The following is a 21,159-nucleotide window of genomic DNA, read 5'->3' on the forward strand; positions in this document are numbered from 1 at the left end:
GTCGCTGTGTCTGCCTGTGTCTCCCTGGCTTCCCTCCTTGCCCCGTACTCACATTTCCATCTCCTGCAGATTGCTGAGAACCCACCCGCCAGCTGGGGAAGCCACTTTATTATTTAGTTTTGGCAAAGGAAGCTGCCTGATGCCCCATCTCAGGTTGAGCAGGCTGAGACCTACCTGGAAAGGGTACCAGGAAGCCAGAGAGAGGTGAAACCACAGCTAGGAACACTGGCATAGGCCCAGCCCTCTGGGCGTGTGTTGGGTTTAGGGGTGGAGTGGGGCAGCTAGCCTTCCAGGGGACGGTTCAAAGAGGTGTCACACAACAACGCCCTGGGGGACCTCGCCCCCCCCCTCAGAATATGACCCTCTGGGGCGGGTGGGGGAGGGGCCGGAGAAGCAGCTTCAGTCCCTGGGGCGTGAGGTCTTAGAGCCCTGGCAGTGGGAACCAGGAAGCTACCGTGGAAGAGGCTCCTAGCACACGGGACCTCTGTGGCTGGATTTCATGTTCCAGAGACAGGCTCTCTAAACCCTCCTTTGGGGGCGAGAAGATGATCCTGGGCCCCCTCACCTTCTGGGGGTGCCCTGCTGCCCACGGTCCGATTTCGAAAGAAGTTCATTGTGGGTAAAATGCTATCAAACAGCATCACGTGCTACAGAGAAATTGCGCGAGAGGAAGAGTCGATTGATACAGCAAACTTCTTTGTTGTCTTATATTAAGAAATAGCCACACACACAAAGAAAAGAGAAAGAAAAAGAACTTGCCACAGCCCCCCCCACCCCCAACCTTCTGCAGCCAGCACCCTGATTGGTCAGCAGCCATCAACACTGAGCAAGACCCTCCACCAGCAAAGAGGTGGTGACTGGCTAAAGGCTCAGATAATGGTTCGCATTTTTTAGCAATAAAGTATTTTAAATTAAGGTGTATATATTGTTTTTTAGACACAGTGCTATTGCGCACTTAATGGACTATAGTGTAAACATAACTTTTAATTTTTAATTTTTAGAGAGAGGGGAAGGGAGGGAGAGAAACATCACTGTGTGGTTGCCTCTCGCACACCCCCGATAGGGGACCTGGCCTGCAACCCAGGCATGTGCCCTGACTGGGAATTGAACCGGAGACCCTTTGGTTCACAGACCGGCACTTGATCCACTGAGCCACGCCAGCCAGGGCCTAAATATAACTTTTATATGCACTGGGAAGCCAAGAACTTTGTGTGACTTACTTTATTGTGATATTTACTTTATTGTGGTGGTCTGGAGCCAAACCCACATTCTCTCCGAGGTTTGCCTGTACTCTTGTGCACCCATAGGTAATTGATACAAGGGACAGGAGCAAAAACAGGAAACCAGTAAAGAGGCAAGTGTGGTGGTGGTTCGGACCAGGGTCAAGGGAAGATGTGGAGGTGCATGGAAGAGTCCGACGAGGCTGGTGAGCTTTGAGACTCGCCTGTGGATCGCTTATGGGGTGAGCTCAGGGTTATAGGTGGCGTCCCTCTGTGCCAGGCACTGTTCTAGGCATTTCACAAAAATGGCTTCGTTCAGTCCTCACTCTTGCCCTTGGCGGTGGGTTACATATGTTTCACATCTGAGGAAAGTTCAGCTAAAGAATGTGGGTGACATCAGTGGCAGGCCCAGACTCTGGGAACCCCACGTTTACCCACAATGCTCTCTGCCTCCTGGGGAGACCCTGAAAGGCTGGGCATGCAGGAGGTATTCCCTATATACACCCTCTCCCCTGCTGAGCAGCAGCCAGACAGGACCGAGCTGCTGGCACCAACTGCGGAAGTCAGTTCCCTTATATGATCTTCTGTAGCCCTTGTGTTTCATGAGGAAGAGAGTAGACCCGCACGGTCTAATTTTACTCCTTGGTTCCTGATCCCTTCCTGTCCAGCTCAGACAGCTCAGGTGCATCTTTTCCTCTCCTCCCCACGGCCCTTGACCTACATCGGTGCTCGTAAACACGTCCATGCCTTTAATATCTGCGTCTCTTCTAAACTGTCGAACTCCTCGGCATCCTTCAAAATCCGGCTCACATGACCCAGTCTTCTTTTCCCTAGATAGAACTCATCACCCTCTCTGCTTAATCCTTTGTAATCCCCAGAACTTCCTTCCTACCTGATGGCATCTGAGCCCTCTGTGGCTGGCACACAACCTGGCACATGGTGGGTGCTCAGGGGACGTTTTGCCGCTCAGTACTGGCTTTTCACGGCCCCTGTCCCCTAGGGTTGACCTGTCAGCCCTCTGAGGTAACAGAGCCCTGTGTGTAGCGGTCACCGTGGAGACGCCAATGAACAGCAGGGGAGGGCTCCTCCCTAGCAACCATCCATTGGTCTTGGCAGGCAGTTGTGCAGACGGACACTCCTGGGCTTCAGCACACACCAGCGCGGTTCGCGTGTTCTCTGGTGTCATAAAAGAGAGTGCAGAGGTCAGGCAGACACGGACAAGGTGGGCCGGGGGGTCTATCATGACACAGATTTCATCTTCCTTCTCCCCATTCAGAGCTGCTTGTGCATGAAGAGCGCCCCGGCTGCAGCTGGACATTTTCCTCCCTTCTGGGCCGGCATCGCTTGGGACCTTCTCTCCAGATCAGAAACTGCAGTGAGTCCACACACCTGCGCACTGGGGGTGCCATTTGGGCAGATGCGAAGCCGCTGGGGGCACTTCAAGTGAGAGGCTGGGAATGGGGGGTGGAGACAGGGGCAGAAACCTCACCGCCTGGGCCAGGTCCTATGTCTTTCCTGCACCCCGTTTCTCCATCTGCGAAAGGAGGCGAGTTAGCACTTTCTCTGCACACCTCACTGCGTCCCTGTGAGGACACACTAATACCAGACGACAGAGCAAATCCTGCCACCACTTAGTTGCCTTGGACAACAGTATTATCTCATGGTTCCTCTGGGTCAGGAGTAAGGATACAGCTTCAATGGGTCCTCAGTCTTAGGTTCTCTCACAGACTGTGACTGGCTGGGGCTTCAGGCTCATCTCAAGGCTCATCTGAAGAAGGACCCTTTCCAGAGCCCCTCCCATGTAGCGGTGCTGAACTGACAGCCTCAGTTCCTCACACACGGCTGGCCAGAGGCCGCCTCAGTTTCTCACCCTGTGGGCCTCTCCAGAGGGCAGCTCATAACATGGAAGCTGCTGTCGTCAGAGTGTCTGAGTCAAGAGGAGCCAGAGGGAGTGCGAACAAGACAGAGTCAGCCTTATAACCTCATCTTGGAGGCGGTATCCCGTCACTTCCTTTGTATCCTATGTTAGAAGCAAGTCGGTAAGGCCAGCCCACGTGGGTGAGTACCAAGGAGCAGGAGACACTGGAGCCACACCAGCTGCGCACTCTCGCCCCTGATGATCTAGGTCCCTTCCACATGCAAGATTTGTTCATCCCCTCCCAAGATCTCCAAACACCTCATTGCAGCCTCTCCTTAAAATCTGGAATGTGGTCCCATGAGTCTGGCCTAGGTGTGGAGGAGTCCCCTTGCGTGTTATTTTGTAGGTCAGTCGTCCATCGGTAGATCTGTGGAACTAAGCTCCCTGCCCCGAAAACCTCTGCCCTGCAATGGTGTGGCAGGCTTAAGGCGAGAGCCGCAGACATTCCTCCTCAAATACGAGGAGAATGGAAATGCGGAGCCACTGGTCCATAGCAGTTCTGAAATCCAGTCAGGCGGATGTTGGACTTTCCTTGACAGGCTTCAGGGGGTACAGATAATTCTCCATGGCTCTCAGCTGTGCCCTACAGACACTGGCTTCCACTCTCTAAGTTTTTTTCCGGACTATTTTATGTCAGTAGAATTTGAAAGTCCACTGGTCTCTCCTCCTATTGTACTGTGTCTGTCCCTTTCATTCCGAGCTGGCGGTACTTTTGCTGATATAGTTTTCTCAAAAACTGTGACAAAATTCTTCCACTGGCATTTCTGTTCAGGGATAATACCCATATGCTTCCTACAGGTCCTATTAGTCCATTAAGAGAATCTATATTTTTAGTCTCTTTTAAGGGCCCATTGTGTGACTGAATAATACCCTGGTTCTTTCAGCTTTCTAAGGTTTTAACAAAAGGCTGTGCAGTCACACTCTTGGCAACATTTTCCTGACCGTGCTCTGAAGTCTTTTCTTAATTTTAGCATCCTTTGGCATCCAGAGAGGATGAGAATTTCCAAAACTATTAAGTCTTGCCTTGGTTTTCTTTCTTTCTTTTATTTTTAAAAAACTTTATTTATTTTTAGAGAGAGGGGAAGGGAGGGAGAAAGAGAGGGAGAGAAACATCAATGAGTGGTTGCGTGTGGTGCACCCCCAACCAGGGACCTGGCCCGCAACCCAGGCTCGTGCCCTGACTGGGAATCGAACCCGTAACCCTTTGGTTCTCAGGGCGGCACTCAATCCACTGAGCCGCACCAGCCAGGGCGCCTCTTCTTTCTTTAAATGTTCCTTCATCAGCTTCTCTCTCTCCTCTCACATTTTACTACAGGCAGCAAGAAGAAACCAGGAGGCATCTTCAGGACTTTGTTTGGAAATTTCCTTTGTTAGGTCACCCAGTTCATTCACCGCATGCTCTGCTTTCCACATAACTGCCGATGGGCATCCGCAAGTTTCTGTCTCTACGTAACAAGGACGCTTCTTCTCCAGGTTCTGATAACGTGTCCCTCACTTCCTTTCGTGCCTTCAGTGGCAGCACCTTCCAACTCCAGGTTTCTACTACTAGCCAGCCTGTTTAGGCAGTTTAGGCTTTTTCTGTCTTGTTTCTCAAAATCCTTCCAGGCTCCTCCCACTGCTTGGTTCCAAAGCCACTCCCACATTTTTTAGGTTTTTGTTATAACAGCACCCCGTCTTTGGTATCATAATATGTGTCAGTTTGCTATTGCTGCATAACAAATTATCACAAAGCTCAGCAGCATGAAACCGCATGCTTAAGAAAAGGACGCATTTATTATCTCATGATTTCTAAGGGTCAGGGTCCTGGGTGTGGCTTGGCTGTGTCCTCTGGCTCAGGGTCTCCCACAGGCTGTAAGTAATGTGTCAGCTGGGCTGTGTTCTCATATCAAGACTCACCTGGGGAAGGATTGGTCAGGCGGCAGGATTTGGGGAGTTACTCATTAAATCCTGTTGGACTAAGGGTCTCCAACAGGAAAGCCTGTTGGCCCCCACTGTTCTTACCACCTGAGCTTCTTCATAGGACGGATCAAAATATGCCAGCTTCTTTCATCAGAGTGGGCAAGCCAGCCAAGAAGAGCCACAGAAAAAGTTTGAACAGTCACTAATCTAATTTGGCAGTGACATCCTCTTACTTTTGATCTGCTAGGTCCAGTCTACATTCAAGAGGGTCATTTTGCTTAGTGTGTGAATACCAGGGGCATAAGGGGTCATTGGCAGTAATATCAGTAGCAACACAATAATCAAGCAATTAATTAAAATTTAATAAGTTGTTTCACGTGATGATTTTTCAAGATGATAAAATTAATTCAGTTCTTAAACAGCTTCAACTTACCAGTAGAACGACTTGCTGGGCGACCTAAGACAAGTCATTTTCTTCCTCTGGGCCTCAGGACACATTTATTGATAACAGAGAGAGAGGAAGGGATGGGGGGTGGGGAGAGAGAGACATCGATGTGAGAACGAAACATTGATCGGTTGCCTCCCATAGAGCCCTGACCGAGGATCAAACCCACAAGCTAAGTATGTGCCCCAACCAGGAATCGAACCAGCAACCTTTCGGTGTATGGAACAATGCTTCAACCTATTGAGCCACCTGGCCAGGGCTGGACCTCAGTTTCTTTATCAATAAAATGAAGTGGTTGGATTAGCTTATTTCAAAGATCCTTTCCTTCCAGCTGGACTAAACATCACTTATATAATGAATTGTTTTATCTTTTTCCAAAATTCACACCAACCTTTAAAAAACATGGTAAAATGAGAGAACATGAGTAAATAAAAAGATCACCTAGGAAAAAGGAACACAAACCCGAAAGGTGCAGAGGCTTTTGAAGATGCCAGAGCTACCCCCCAAATTTGGCCTCAAGGCCTCCTGTCTTTGGAGGAAAGACAGGCTACACCAGAGCGGGTTCCTGTTCTCTGCTCTCCTCCCTGTTGGCCAAGTAGGTTCCCTTTGCTTGAGTTAAGTTGTTAAAATGGACAAATTCCTACTTGCAGGGAGGGAAATAGTGACCAGGATGGGGATCTTGGGGCAGCATGCCACAGCCAGGGGAGTGCTGGGTGGTGCTGATGGGGGAGAAGGAGGAGGAAGGGGAGGCCAGACCCCAGGCTGTTTGGGGAAGGCCTTTGAGGCACTCACCCCTGGTGGGGGTGACCAGGGCGGAGCCTGCGGGGCTGCAGGAGGCAGGCCCAGTGCCAGGGGTGATGGGTGGGTGGGGCAGGGGGCTCTGAGGACCAGAGAGCGCTGGAGGCAGAAGCATGGAGGGACCTCAGCCAGGGGCTGGGCAGATGGCTCCCTGTCTGGCTCTCAGCTTATCCCCATTCGCAAAGCCTCTGTGACATCTGAGATGACAGTTTGTTTCTTGTCCACAGGACTCAGCTTGGAACGAGAGTCTATGGAGCTGGGCCGCCAAGCAGGTAGGACTGGCCAGGTGACCAGGGATGCACAGAGCAGGGACGCTCAATGCACCCCCCCAGGGCTTTAGAAGGGGACTCCCCGGGGGCAGCAGAGATAACCCATTCCCCTCCCTCAGTCCGGCTCTGGCTTCCAGGCCCTCTGCAGGCCCAGACTTCCTCGGGGCATCCTGTTTGAAAGCTGAAGGAGAAGGGAGGGAAAGGAGTCCCCGCCCCCATCTGCCAGGCCTGGGGATCGGGACCTGCACAGTGGTCCCCTCCTTGGGGCTCAGATGGGAGACAGCAGCCCCTTGTGGGCACCATAGTGACATAAGAAGTGTCCAAACCTGGAGAGAATTTTTATAAGGGTTTATTGGAGTCAAACTGACAACACAGGCCGGGGAGCAAGATCTCCAGTGCTCTGGAGAGAAAAACGGTTTTGCTGTTTCTTTTAAGCATTTGAGATTGAGGAGGGAATGTGAGGGAGGCTACAGGAAGGTGGGAGGAAGCAAGGGCGAGGCTGGGTTACAGGACAGTTACGATCATTCACTCTCTCAAGGGCGGTTGCGTCTTTGAAGGAGCGGTCAGAAAGGGGGGGTCACTATTGGAAGGAGCAGTCAGAAAGGGGGGTCACTATTGGAAGGAGCAGTCAGAAAGGGGGGTCACTATTACGAGGAGGGGTCTGAAATAGGCATTTCTGAAGTGTGTTCATCTAGATGCACAGGGCTTGCTGGAGACTACGATAGCCTTTAGTGAAGAAGCTCTGCGCCTGTATGGTGACCACCCACCGGGACCTGCCCAGTTAGGAACCTATGATCAGATCATCCTGTGGAGATACTTTTACGTAGAACTCCTTGTTTCACCTACCACCGGTGGACAGACAGGCTGTGGGATGGCACAGTGGGGCACAGTGGTCGGGGAGCGGGGGTTGGGCAGGGAGCCCGGGTCTCAGTGGGTGGGAGGTACGTGCGAGCCCAGCCCCCAGGTGGTGTGGCCCCAGCAGGGGAGGGGTGTTCTAAGCCCCGGAGCAGTGTGGGAGGAGGTCTAGAGGGGAGAGGGAGGATCTGTGCTTTGAATGAAATTCAATATGGCTTGAAGGCTGGAGAGTGACATGAGTGAGAGAGGCCAGGCCTGTCCTAGACCAGATCCCCAGGGTGAAGGCTCTGTCCTGAGGACAAGGGGGATGGTGTCCGTGCAGTTGTGACTGCATCAGGTCAGCTCTGAGAAGGGTCCCCACGGGGGAGTGCACAGTGGCTGGGACTGGCCGATGGGGCGGGAGAGACAGGCCAGTGAGGGTGGGGTGGGACTCCTGCTAGAAGCTTTCTCCAAGGACCCAAATAGCCCAGGGGGCCTTGTTAGACACCCAGATTCCCAGCCTCTCCCGTGGAGATCCTGATACAGCAGCCCTGGGAGAGGCCTGGGAATCTGTGTTTTTAATGAGTGCCTTGCGGAATTCTGATGAGTGGCCGAACTTGGAAAACTCTGAGGACTCATCATTTGATGCTCACAATAGCACGTGAAATAGGGTTTACTCTGCCCGTTTTTCAGCTGAAAGACTGGAGTGGAGGAAAGGTAGGGGTGCGGTGAGGGTCCTGGGATGCTGGCTGCAGACCTTTGCTCGTTTACTCAAAAAACACTGAACTCCCAGAGGACCGGGGTCGGCCCGCTGAGCTCACTCACTGTGTGTCCCCAGTGTCTGGCGCAGCACCCAGCACACACCCGGCCCGGTGACTGTGCTGGCTGTCTGAGCCAGGGAACAAGACATGGCCCGGCCACCACAGTGCCCATAACCCCAAAGGGCCAGCGGCGGGTGAGCAGGCAATTCCACAGAATGTGCTGGGCAAGGAGCACGCAGAGACCCAGCCTGGGAGAAACGGGGAGCACTGCCTTGGAGCCCTGAGCCCTGAGTGCTGGGGGACCCCAGGAGGAGTCCATCCCTGCACTAGGCCTCAGACTCCCTGTGAGCAGGAGAAGGGGCCACAGTTGATGGGCAGGGGGTGGGGAGGGAGTGCTGAGTGCTCTTCAGTCTCTCTGTCTCCCCTCCTTTTGAGAAGGGTCACTGTCCCCCTCCTGGAAGTCTTAGTTGTCCCCAGAGGCCTCCCTGTTGTCGAGCTGCCTGCTTTTTGGGGGAGAAGCCAGGACAAAGGGAGGGAAGCCTATCTGGTCTCATCTTAGGATGAGTACCTTGCAGCTACCTCTCAGTCCCTCCCTCACGAGGGACTTCTCCTGCTTCTGGTCTTGGAGGCACAGGGCTCTCTGGTGGATGTGCTGTGGGAGGCCCAGGACTGACTCACCCGTGGGCCCGGCCTTCATGACCCTGCCCCCAATCTAGGCAGAGAAACAACATGGTTTGTAGCTCCCAGGGATGGAGAAAGGGAAACCCAGGGTGGTGAGAGGTTTGTGGAGCAGGTTGGGGACAGAGTTGTGAGGTGGAGAGGAGGGAGCTGGCCCCAGAGCTTGGGGACAGTGTCAAGGAGGACTTCCCAGTGAGACTGCATGGAAAGAAATGGTGGGAATTGGATTTGGGGAAAAGGAGGGGGTGGCCTTCTAGGTGGCAGAACCAGCCTGGGCAAATGCTGGGAGGTGGAACATCGCAGGTCATGGTAAGGATGGAAGAAGGGGACGAAGAGGAGACTTCTGGGAGCAGGAGACCCCCTGGGACTGGGAGCCAGGGCAGGAATGTGGGTGGGAGGAGGGAGGGGGAGGTGCGCTGTGAGGACAAGGGGCTAGGCTGGGAAACACCACCCGATTCACCCAGAGAACAGAGGAGGGAAAGGAGGCTCAGGGAGCAGCTCAGAATGGGGAGCAAAGAGAGGCCCAGCTCCAGCTCTGGTCCCTTCCAGCCATGTGACTTGGCCAAGCCAAGTAAGGCCCTATGCCAGCTTCCCTATTGTCAAAAACCATGTGGGACGACCCTGTTCTGTGGAAGGCTTGGCAGCTGAACTACCTTCTCTCTTTGTCGCTTTCCAAATTTCTCACCCACGCTTCTGGCTCCGGTGACTCCTCTCTGTTCCCATCTCTTTCCTGCCCTGGATCTCTGGGGCTCTGGGGCTCTTTCCTCTCCTCACTGCCCCCCACCCCACCGCCACTGTCTTTCTTCCTGCCGTCCGCTCTCTGCATTTGCCTGTCTGCCTCCTTCTCTCCCTCCCTCTCTCTGCCCCCTGTTCAGGTACAACTGCTTTGACCAGAGCCCACCTGAGCAACGAGGAAGGCCAGCAGGACACAGACCCCAGGAGAACTGCCCACAGCCCCTTGGATACCTCCACGTTCAAGTACCAGGCCCCAGTCTCCCCACAGCCAGCCCTGCCCTACCGGAAGGGGGCCTGGCCTTTAACGCCCCCAGCTGTCAGCAGGAACTCCTCTGGGATGGACTCACGGTCTGGGTCACTGAAGAAGGGAGATGACAGACCCTCACCGAGGGAGAGCAGGGCCACTTCCCAAGAAGGGGCTCGGCCGTGCCAGGGGCTGAAGCCAGGCCCCAACTCACAGGCCCAGGGCCAGGGGAGCAGCATTATTCCTGACAACATTCGCCACAAGTTTGGGAGCAATGTGGTGGACGATCTGGTCTCCGAGGAGCAGGTGACAGCACAGGGCATAGGAGGTCAAGGGCGGCAGGAGGGTGGTGCATAGAGACTTATAATGAGGGGCCCAAAGGAACCTAACCTAGAGATCAGAGTCTCTGGAATACTGTCACCACACAGTAGTGTTTACTGAGCACTTGCTATGTGCCAGGCACTGTGCACTGTTTAAACTCTTCATATATAACAACTCATTTCAACTTTCCAATGAGAAAGGTACTATTGTACTCATCTTAAGGATAAGGAGCCCTGCCCTAGCTGGTGTGGCTCAGTGGATTGAATGCGACCGGCAAACCAAAGGGTCACGGGTTCGATTCCCAGTCAGGGCACATGCCTGGGTTGTGGGCCAGGTTGACCTTAGCCAAAAGGCTGAGAAGCAATTTCCTTTTTTTTTTAAACAGATGGTAAAACCAAGGCTCAAACAGGTGCTATGATCTGTTCAGGGTCCTACTGAGCAAGTGGGAGATTCAGAATCAAGAAGCGATAGGACCCTAACATTTGTCACCTTTTAAGGCAGGGGAGGTCACAATCCTAAATGTCCTCCCTTACTTAGAGCATCTTGTCGCAGCTTGAGGTACAATCACTATGTCTCGTGGCCTCTCTCGGCCTTTGGAAGGTCACATTTCTCTCTTCTAAGAGGCCCAGAGAGGAGCAGAGACTTGCCCAGAGGCAGTAGCTGGTTTGTGGCAGGACGGGGACTCAATTCCAGGTTTCCTGGCCCCTTGGCCTGGGCTCAGCCACTCTGGGCCTCAGTTTCCACACTGGCACAAGGGAGGAGTTGGCTTCCATGCGATCCAAGGAGCCACCTAGAGCTGCCTGGTGCAGTGCCTCAAGTCCAGGAGGCAGGCCAGGCTCGGTGAGCCCCCAGCTGTGTGGACGCTGAGCCGGGGCTTTCCTCTTTTATAAAACGGCAGGAGAAATATCACCTTAGAAAGACCTCTCCCAGTAAGGTACACACACAGCAGGGGCTCGATGCAGGGCAAGGTTTATGATCACCGTCCTCTCTAATGTCCCAGCCCAGCTGGGAGGTGGGGTGGGATGAGAGAGTGGAAGGGCCTTCAGCTGTTCCAGTCCCCCAGCCCTGGAGGCTGGTTGAAGGGTGGGGTGGGGGCGGTGAAGGCAAGCTCAGGGGAGTTAAAGGGGAGATGGAGGGCTTGACCCTGCTTCTCTGTCCCTTGCTTCTTCTCCGTCCCTCCCTGCCCAGGCTCGAAGGGCCATTGGTGAAGTCTTTGAGGGACAGAAGACGGCAAGCTTGTGGCCCAGCCAGACCCAGAGTTCTGTGAAAATCGCCTCCACCTTCTCAGACTACTACGATCTGGGCTATAACATGCGGTCAAACTTGTTTCAAGGTCAGGTCAAAGGGCAGGGGTGCGGGTTGGGAACACCCATGGGCCCCAAGGGGCAGGGAAGGCCTGTGGGGTGTCTAGCCCTTCCTGGACCTCTGTGGATCAGACCCTAGGACACACCCCCGGAGACCCTCATTGCATGGCCACCAGGGAGGGGCCTGCTCTTTGCCAGGCCGCGTGCCGAGGGTTATAAATGTCCAGTCCCCTGGCCAGTCTGTCCTCACTGTGCAGATCATCCATCTCAGTTGGCTGTCACCTCCTCCCTCCCCAAAGTACCTCCGGGTCCTCATGGCCAAGACCCAGGCACCCTTTGCCTGGACACCTTTGGTCACAGGGACATCAGGTTTCTGGTTCAAAGCTCAGCTCAGCCACTCACTGGGTGTAGCCTCACATAGGATCTGTCAGGCTGCCTTTGCTCCAAGAAATCAGCCAGAGAACAGTCTAAGACTTTACACAGGTTTATTGAAGGAAGGGAGAGAGAGAGTTTAGAGGGAAGAGGAAACTCCTGGACCAACTCCAGGGCCCATAGGAGAAAAGAAAGTGGGAAAAGGGGAAAAGAGAGAAAGGGGGAAAAAGGGGGGGACAGGGGGGACAGGGGGCAAGTGGAGACTCTCGGTCACCCACAAGGGCCTGTAGAAATCACCTGCTTGTGTGCCGGCAGGCCCTGTCTCCACACCTTTCCGAACACATATTTCCGTTAGGGGGAGTTTACTCACCGACACTTTTGGCAGGTTATTTACATCTCCCTGCTTTCCCACCTCCAGGCCAGTCCATATGGGTGCTCTGCCCATCAGTGTTTCTTCTGAGAACAAGCAAAGTCTGTTTTTATTTCCTATGGGAGAGGCTGGGACCAGGTTAATTTGCATATGTCCCAGCTGCTGCCAGGTTCTGACAGGGTCCTTAACCTCTCTGAGCCCCACTATAACATGGCCGGCTCTGGGTCGTTGGCAGGACTCTCTGAAGGCACTGGGCCTGTGATATATAGTGAGTGCTCAGTAGCTGGTGGGCTGGGGCTTTTCCTTCTGAGAGCCTGGTGTTGGCACTGCCGGGGCACAAAAGTGGGGTGGAGACAGTGACAGTGTTCTGCGGGTCAGCCGCAGACCTGTTTGTTACAGGTGGACTGCCGTTAGCTCCACTTCACAGACACGTCGGAAATAGTTCACCCAGGACCTCTCAGTAGTAGGAGGTGGATCTGAAGCTCAAGTCCAGGTTTCTCTTCTGCCTCTGAACCTCAAACTCTTTTCTTGGTATCAGGTCACCTGCCTCGCTATGACCCTGTTCCCAGCTGGTTAATGAATTGCTCAGATGGGGGTCCATGGCGAGCACACAGGGGCTTCTCTCTGCCCCCATGGCCCAGTTCAGCCTCATTGCAGAAAGTCAAGTTTTCTGGTCCTCTTCCTTCCTCCTGCCTCTCTCCAGGCCCTCTCCAGGGTCCCTGGGCGCCTGGCAAACCTCCTCACCTGGCTCAGATCCCTGTTCCCCAAGGAACCAGACAGCCACTGGAACTTTCTGGGTTTTTCTTTGAGCTTGGAGAAGGGGTGGTGCTGGGGAGGGAAGAGAGAAGACAGCTCAGATTGTCCTATGTTCTTGGCCTCTGGAATCAGCCTTCCACTTGTCTCTAACGGTTATCACCCAGTAGTTCTTACATAAACCTCATATAGTAACGTCTACATAAACATAAAGGGATAATATTAAAAAGTCTGTGTACCCATCACCCAGTCTGGGAAACACAACGGTGCATCTACCAGCTTGCACCAGCTCACTGGGCTGGGTCGTTAAATTTTCCTGGACTGACTGATTGGAATCACAGCGCTATCGTACTCCCCGGCCATGGAAGGGTGCATGTTCTGGAAATCTGCAAGTGCTGTGAATTCGGACGCCACCTTTAGCACGGGGCTGGCAGTGCGCCTCCCCAGGCATCCCTCCGTTTCCACCCAGACTCTGCACTTGCTGTAGCTGGGGAGGGGGAGGTATGAGGCTCCCGCGGCTGGACAGGAGGGAGAGGAACTAGGGAGGAAATGGGTGAGTGGGGGAAGACCATGGAAGGCCTTTTCTCTTAGTGAGATGGGAAGCCAGGGAGGGTCTGTACGCAGGAGAATGGCGTTGTCTGACTTAGGTTAAAGGATTGCTCCTATTGCTGCGCTGAGAATAGATGTGGGAAGCTGGGACAGAAACAGGGAGAGCGGCGAGGAGGTGACTGCGAAAATCCAGATGGGACAGATGGTGGTGGCTTGGTCTGCGCTGAACGACCCTGGAGGGCACCGCTGTGCGTTCTGGTGGCCCAGGGAGGTCATGGTGATGGTGGTCTGCAGTGGTAGGCTTCTGGGCGTTTGTGTAAGGTAGAGCGGACAGAATAGGCCAATGAATGGATTTGGGGTGCATGAGAGAGGAATTAAGGTTGATGTGGAGGTTTTTGACCTGAAGAACTGGAAGGATGGAATCCTATGTACTGAGATGCAGCAAGTTTCCGGAGAAGCGGGTTAAAGAAACCCTACACCACGCTGAGTCATAAAGATAGTCTCTTCTATAGTCTTCTAAAAATATTTAGTTTTCCTTTTCACAGTTAAGCCTTCAATCCACCTGGGGTGGATCTCTGCCTTTTGTGTGAAGCAGGAAGTCATTTTTAGTTCCTCCTTTAAGTGGATTTCCAATTGTCTCAGACCCTTTTATTGAAGAGTCTCATCTGTCCCCCCAGTGACCTGTAGTGGTGGGGCTGGGATCCGTCATGGATCAGATTCCAGGTTTGCTATTCTGCCCATTGGTCTAATGTTACACTTCTAATTACCAAGGCGTTATAAGTAGTCTGATATCTGGTTGGGTAAATCCCCCTCCTCCCACCCCATACCACCACGACCACCAGCTAATGTCTTGGCTATTCTAGGTCCTTTACACTTCCATACAAATTCTAGAATCAACTTGCCAGTTTTCATAAAGAGCTCTGTTGAGATTTGGATTGGAAGTACATTGAGTCTACAGCTCAACTGAGGGACAAGTTGTCAGTTTTATGATAATGAATTTTCCGATCCATGAGTATGGTATTCAGCTCCATTAACTTTATTCTTCCTTCAGTATCTGTCAATGACATTTTCTAGTTTTTTTTTCTGTAAAGATTATGCAGGGGTTTTTTTGTTAGATTTATTTACAAAAACCTCTTTTTTGCTGTTTATTGCAAATGGTATCTTTTTTAAAGTTATGTTTTCTAACTTTCCTGCTTATATACACAGGGGAATTTTTAATTTTTGTACATTAATCTTATATCCAGAAGCCTTACTCAGCTCACCTATTAATTCCAATAATTTGTTTGTAGATTCTTTGGAGCTTCTTTTTAATAATATGGCTACATTTATGTATCGCACATAGCATGTGCCAGGCACTGCTTTAAATACATTTTAATTTTCACAAGAACCTTATGTAGTAAGTGCTATAATTCCTTTCCTTAAAAACTTTAGACAGACAAAATTGAGGCATTGGCAGACGAAACAACATGCTTAAGACCCCATAGCTAGGGATGTCCAGAGTTGGGATTTGAACCCTGGAACCAGAGTTTACATTGTTAACCACTGGGCTCTTCCTGCCTTTATGCCATCTGTCCTGGAGAACTTGTCCAGGACAATGGTGCATATAAGCAGGGGGGAATAGGTATCCTTATCTCATTCTTGATTCTAACACTCTACCATTAAATATAATATTTTGACATTTTTATCAAATTAAGGAGGGGGTCCCCTTTATTCCTATTTTGCACATTAATTTAAAAAATTATGAATGGGTGTTGGGTGGTATTAACTACTTATACAGCAGTTATTTAGGTGATCATAGGATTTTTTTCTTTGATCTGTTGATGTGGTAAATTCTATTAATTGAGTTCCTAATATTAAACCAAACTTGTATTCCTGCATTTAAACCAGTATAGATGCATTATCTTTTTTTAAATAGTGAAAACTACCACCCACTGAGAAGAGTGTGTAAATCCTGAGTGTGCAGTCTGAAGAGTAGTAAGTGTCTGTGCCACAGGTGGGGTTTCATAGGAGCCTGGGAAGCCTCTCCTTCCTTCTTTCCAGATGCATCACCTGACTTTTGTCAACAAGCCCTTTACTTTTCTTTATAGAGTGAGCCCCTCCGTGTGGACCCTTGGGTGCTATTAAATAAACTGGTTAGGGCAGACCTCTCAGTGCAGGTGACATCTGCAGGAGGGGAGCAGGTCAGGCTGTGGGGGGCTAGGGGAAGAGCAACTGGGCAGAGGGACCATGTTGAGGAAGTTGATTTGTCCTGGGCTTTTAACTGGGGGGGTCACCGAGTCCGCGACACACCTCACTTGGACATCTGATCTCTATCATGTCTAGGGCTTCAGTCCAAATTTCTAACTTAATATTCGGTTATGTAAGCACGTAAAGGCATGCCTGCCAAACACAGTAAACATTGCTTTAAAAAAAAGTTGATTCCTAGCTTGATGGCATTATCTTAGACAACATGGCCTGTAATGACTTCAGTTGTCTGAAATTGTCTAAACTTGCTTGATAGCCCAGGAGTTGGTCCATTTTGTAGATGATCAATGTGTTTGAAAAGAATCTCTTGGGTTCAGGATTCTAATAGAGCAGGCTTGCTAATTATTTCTCTACAAATCTTCTAATTCCTTGTTAATGTTCTTTGATTGGTCTGTTCATTACTAAATGATGTACCTTTCAGTCTTTCCTGCTGATAGCAGATTTGTCAATTTCGCCTTGCAGTTCTGTCAATTTTGCTTTACCTGTTTTGAGATTACCCTAATGTAGGACATTTAGAATTATTACATCACCTAAATAAATGACAATCATTTTTATTTCTCATAGTGCCTTTGCCTTATGATTTATTTTGCCTGATAATTTAATACAACGAGATTGCTTTTGTTTAGAATTTGCTTGCTATATGTTTTTCTATATTCTGTGTATCCTTTCTCTGTGTCCTTTTATTCTAAGTGTGCTTTAAATAATATATAACTGGAAAATTTTTTTGTAGTCTGATCATCTGTTTTTTTAAATCAATGGTTAGTCCATGTGTATTTATTCTAATTACCAATATATTTGGATTCATTCCTATGACCTTATTTTGTATTTTCTATTTGTGCTGCCTTTTCTGTGCTGCTGTTTTCCTTCCCCTTCTCTCTTATTTTGGATTCAAGTGAGCATTCTGTTTTTTCCCCAATGTAATTTTGTTCTTACTCTCCTTATTCTTTCAGCAGTTACCTTTGACATTTTTACATGCAGAGTTAACAAATTCCAAAGTTAATCAAGATCTTTAGTTTTCCTGACTAATACAAAGACATTAGAAGTTTTCACCTTTATGTTCCCCACTCCCATCTCAGCTTACATGTTATTATTTTACAGAATTTTAATTTTACATAAATGAAATAGTCTAAACCATGGATTTTGGGAACCCCAGGGTCTGGGTTTGAGTCCTAGATCTTTCATTTACCAGCTGTGTAACTCTAGACAAGAGACTTAATCTTTCTGTGCTTCAGTGGCTTCAATAGTCAGATGGAGGTAATAATCATACCTACTTCTTGGGGCTGTTGAGAAGATTCAATGAGTAAGTTCTGTAAAACTCTGAGAACTATGTACTTGGCATATTATAAATCTTGGAAAAATGTTAGTGATCATTGCCATCATCATTTCACTCCATAAGTTTGACATTACTACTGTTATTGTCATCGATGTCTATTTATATTTCCTCAAGGTTTCCGTTTTCTTTGCCTGCCATTCCTTCTTGTATCTCAGATCTCCCTTCTGGGATTCTTTTATTTTCTTTTTAAAAATATGTTGTTTAACCATGGCTGGTGGTGGCTCAGTGGATTGAGCGCAGGAATGCGAACTGAAAGGTCACTGGTTCGATTCCCAGTCAGGGCACAGGCCTGGGTTGTGGGCCAGGTCGGGGCGTGCGAGAGGCAACCACATATTGATGTCTCTCTCCCTCGCTTTCTCCCACCTTTCCCCTCTCTCTAAAAATAAATAAAATCTTTTAAAAAATATATGTTGTTTAGATTTTTTTGGTTAGATTCTATTCCTGGTCAATTTTGGGCCCATAAGAAGTCTTCATTTCATCCTCATTCTTAGTAGTTATTGTAAACAGTTCTGGGTGGACCGTTGTTTCCCGTCAGCACTTTGCTAATGTTATTCGTTTTCCTTCTGGATTTGATGGTTATCAAGTTCATTATTATTCTTTGCAAGTAATCTGCCTTTTCTCCATGGCTACCTTTAAGATTTCTTTGTCTTTGGTGTTTTAAATTATAGTTGGCTATACCTAGTAAGGAATTATTTTTACTTATATGGGTTGGAAAATCACAATATGATTTTTGAATCTAAGGATTTATGTATTTCATCAGTTTTGGAAAAATCCCAGCCATTATCTTCAAATATTGTCTCTCTCCATTTCCCCCAGTTGTTCCTTTAGAGCTCCAATTAGACGGGTGTTAAGCCTTCTCATTTAACCTTCATTTAACAGATTTTCATACTTTCCACATCCCCCCCCATGTGCTAAATTCTAGTTAATTTTTTTAGTTAAATCTTCTAGTTTACCATTCTTCTCAGGTGTATCTTATCTGCTATTTTACCTGTCCACTGAATTTATTTCCAAACGTTATGGTGTTAATTTTAACTCAGAGAAAAGTAGAAAGACTAGTTCAATGAACAGAGGTTTCACTCATCACTCAGCTTCAATAATTATTATTAATACATGGCCAATCTTGTTTCATCTTTTTTCCCACCTACCCACCTATCCATCCCACCCCAGATTATTTCAAAGAAATCTTAGGCCTCTTATTATTCACTGACTTTTCAATTATTGTATGTTTCAATTCTGAAATTCCATTTGCTTCTTTTACTAATCTGCTCTTTCTGGGTACTTTCTCATTCTTTGTTTATACATTTATTCTCTTTCATGACTCCACAAACATTAAATTTACTTATTTTATACTCTGTAACTGATTATTCAAATCTTGCTGTCTTTTGGGGTTTGGTCCTCAGTTTGATGTCTCTGCTGACTCTTTATAATGGTAACTTATTTCCTCATGTGTGTTTTAACCTTAGACAGAAATACATTTTGTGAAAATACAGGTATTAATGGCCACATGCTGTATATGCTTCAATGAATTTCCAATGATGTAATATTCCCCATGCAAGATCAGTTTCTTCCTTCGAATAGATAGAGACCAAAGCTCTGAGAGGTTCAAAACTTGTCTGAGGCCATACTGTCTATAAAGGATGGAACCGGGGCCTGCCATCCCCTACCTTACCCTCCCCACTCCCCTACCCTCCCATAATCCACCGTCCATAGGGGAAACTAACGTCCAGGTATGAACCACGGAGCAGCTGACTTCCGCTGACTTGGGGCTTCTGGGGATGTCTTCTTGGGGTTCCACAGGGGCGTCAGAGGAGATGAAGAGCCTCATGAAGTCCTCCTACACCCCAGAGGTGATTGAGAAGTCAGTGCGGGACACAGAGCACTGGCATGGCAGGAAGACGGATGATCTGGGTATGTGGGAGCTGGGAGCAGGGGCGTGGGGCACTCCCCTTCCTGGGCAGGGTGTGTTGGCCCCAAGGTCCCAAGAGAAACCAGAGCAGCAGAGAGAGCCCTGCGTGTGAGCGGTGGGCCTGGGTCACCACCGGTCCTGGGTATGCCAGAGGTCCTCCGGGTGATCTGTGCTGGCTTCTGCCCTGCCCTCTGCAGGACGGTGGCACCAGAAAAACGCTCTGAACATGAACTTGCAGAAAGCACTGGATGAGAAATATGGCGAAAAGAGCAAAAGCAAGTCCTCGAAGTAGTAAATACGACCCAGAGGTGGTGCCTTCGACTCAGAGAAAGTGCTAACAGTAAAGTTAACAATAAAGAAAGGCACAAATCTAAACCCGTCTCCCCTTGCTTGGTGCCTCTCTGCATGCTGGGGTGGCGGCCGATGTGCAATGCAATCAAGGGAGGACAGAGTCCTGAGGGACCCAGCTGTCCCCCTAGACACACACACACACACACACACACACACACACACACACACACACACACACACACACACCCTACTTTCCCCCATTATTCCAGGGCTTCTCCTTCACACCCTGTGTGGAGGGGTCCTATGGCGGACACTATTGGATCTTACCTTGTGCGCCCTCCCTAGCAGGACCCCAATTATTTTCAGACACCCATTTCTTCCCTATGAGCCCAGGGACTTCAGAAGAATTGGTCACATACCCCTTGAATCCAGGGGTAGTTTTGAGTGATCTCACGGTAGTTCTGACCCCTCCCCCTATACAAATGATTGGTTCAAAAAACGGGCACGTGACTCAATTTGGCCAATGAGATGTGAGGGAAGGTGTACGCGTGCCCCTGTGGGTTATTCATTTCTCCGCTAGGACAGCGGGGCGCACCTCTCTCCTGTTGTGTTGGGTGAGGACGCACGAATCTCAGACTGCTCCTGGCGGACACAGTCTGGGTCCTGCGCGACCTCGGTCCTCCAGGGACCTCAATGAGCTGCTCCGTTCACCTGGCCAGGAACCACCCACCTCTGGACTTCTTATAATGTGAGCGTGGCCATCTGTTTAGAGAGCTAACCTTACTTTTTACTGATAAGGGTCCCTGGAAACAACAGGGGAGGAATGTGGGAATCGGGGCCCCAGGGAAGAGGACCGCAGAGAAGGGGTTTCAGGTTAGACAGTCAGGTCTACCTGGAGCTTATTACCTGCTGGGGCTCCAAGCCAGCAGCAGCACAGCTTACCCTCAGATCACTGACTTGCTCCCTCAGCACATGCTCTACCCATGGGTTATTTGCTGTGTTTCGAACCACCCAAAGCCTAGCGGCTTAAAAGAACGGCAACCATTTATTTGCTTATGATTGCAATTTGGGCAGGGTTCAGCCAGTATGGTTAATTTCTGCTCCACGTGGTCCCTGCTGTGAAGATGGCTGCTTCTCTCACATACCGGGTGCCTTGGCTGGGATGAATTCTACAGCTGGGGTCGGGCTAGGCATCACTCCTTGTGGGTAGCTTGCGCTTCTGCCTGGCTTGGTGGCTGGGTTCCAAGGAGGTGCCTTTCAAGGGGACAAGAGTTAATGTGCAAGAATTTAGCACTCCTTGCACTGGCTTGTTAATGTCCCTGTGGTCAAAAGGTCAGGTGATCAAGCCTAGACTCCTAGTGGGAGGAGACCACCCCAGAGTTCTCCTATGAGCAGGATTGGTTCATTGGGGGCCACCGCATAAGTCTTCCATGGTGATCATCATACTTTGGAAAAATCAAACAAGATCACTGGCCGGAGAAGGGGGGATGCCCCTCTTCCCGCAAATAGAATGACTTCCTAAAGTTAGGCTTGGAGCAGGATGCAGTACAAAGGGGTGAATTTCGCTTGATTCAATAGTTACCAAATACCTACTTATGTGCAAAGTGCTGAGTTCAGCTCAACTTCCATTTGAGTACCTGATTTCAGAGAAGGAAAACTCTGATTCCAAAAAACCTCCGCTGCCTTGTGGCATACCCCTTCAGGGGAAAGGCTAAGGGAGTAAACCCCGACAGAAAATCCGGAGCCGGAGTCCCTAAGGCGGTTTGACGTTGTAGTCAACACCGGCAACTCCTGCGGCACACCTGAAGCCAAGCTGTATTGACTCCGTCTTTCCCTTGGACCCTTCAGCTGCGAAGAGAGGGGGGGTCTGCTGCATGGGCAACAGCAGACCCTCCATATCACCCTGCCCAGGCTC

General features: G+C 49.9%; 1 protein-coding gene across 3 annotated transcripts; it reads left to right on the top strand.

The window, feature by feature from the left end:
* The first annotated feature begins 2,331 nt into the window (after nucleotides 1-2,331).
* On the top strand, nucleotides 2,332-19,328 carry CIMIP4 (ciliary microtubule inner protein 4). 3 transcript variants are annotated; one of them, XM_090275337.1, is made up of 7 exons: nucleotides 2,603-3,278; nucleotides 4,454-4,611; nucleotides 6,508-6,552; nucleotides 9,698-10,107; nucleotides 11,311-11,455; nucleotides 18,845-18,955; nucleotides 19,151-19,328. In XM_090275337.1, exons 2-7 carry the CDS (start codon nucleotides 4,560-4,562, stop codon nucleotides 19,243-19,245), a joined length of 858 nt encoding a protein of 285 aa, XP_090131463.1. In that variant the 5' UTR covers nucleotides 2,603-3,278; nucleotides 4,454-4,559; the 3' UTR covers nucleotides 19,246-19,328. The 3 variants fall into 3 exon arrangements, with proteins under 3 accessions (XP_090131465.1, XP_090131463.1, XP_090131464.1); XM_090275339.1 differs by lacking the exons at nucleotides 2,603-3,278; nucleotides 4,454-4,611 and adding an exon at nucleotides 2,332-2,595; XM_090275338.1 differs by lacking the exon at nucleotides 4,454-4,611 and having other exon boundaries at nucleotides 2,604-3,278.
* The last annotated feature ends 1,831 nt before the right edge of the window (nucleotides 19,329-21,159 follow it).

The sequence above is a fragment of the Furipterus horrens genome, unplaced genomic scaffold (assembly GCF_987537825.1).
Source record: "Furipterus horrens unplaced genomic scaffold, mFurHor1.1.pri manual_scaffold_4, whole genome shotgun sequence".
NCBI classification, from domain to species: Eukaryota; Metazoa; Chordata; class Mammalia; order Chiroptera; family Furipteridae; genus Furipterus; species Furipterus horrens.

What these genes read in the sequence shown, in the direction of transcription:
- CIMIP4 (XM_090275337.1), top strand. Translation starts at nt 4,560, where the DNA reads ATGGGCATCCGCAAGTTTCTGTCTCTACGTAACAAGGACGCTTCTTCT. An exon ending in CAAGGACGCTTCTTCTCCAG is followed by an intron (nt 4,612 to 6,507) that starts GTTCTGATAACG and finishes TCTTGTCCACAG; the next exon opens with GACTCAGCTTGGAACGAGAG. An exon ending in GCGGTCAAACTTGTTTCAAG is followed by an intron (nt 11,456 to 18,844) that starts GTCAGGTCAAAG and finishes GGGGTTCCACAG; the next exon opens with GGGCGTCAGAGGAGATGAAG.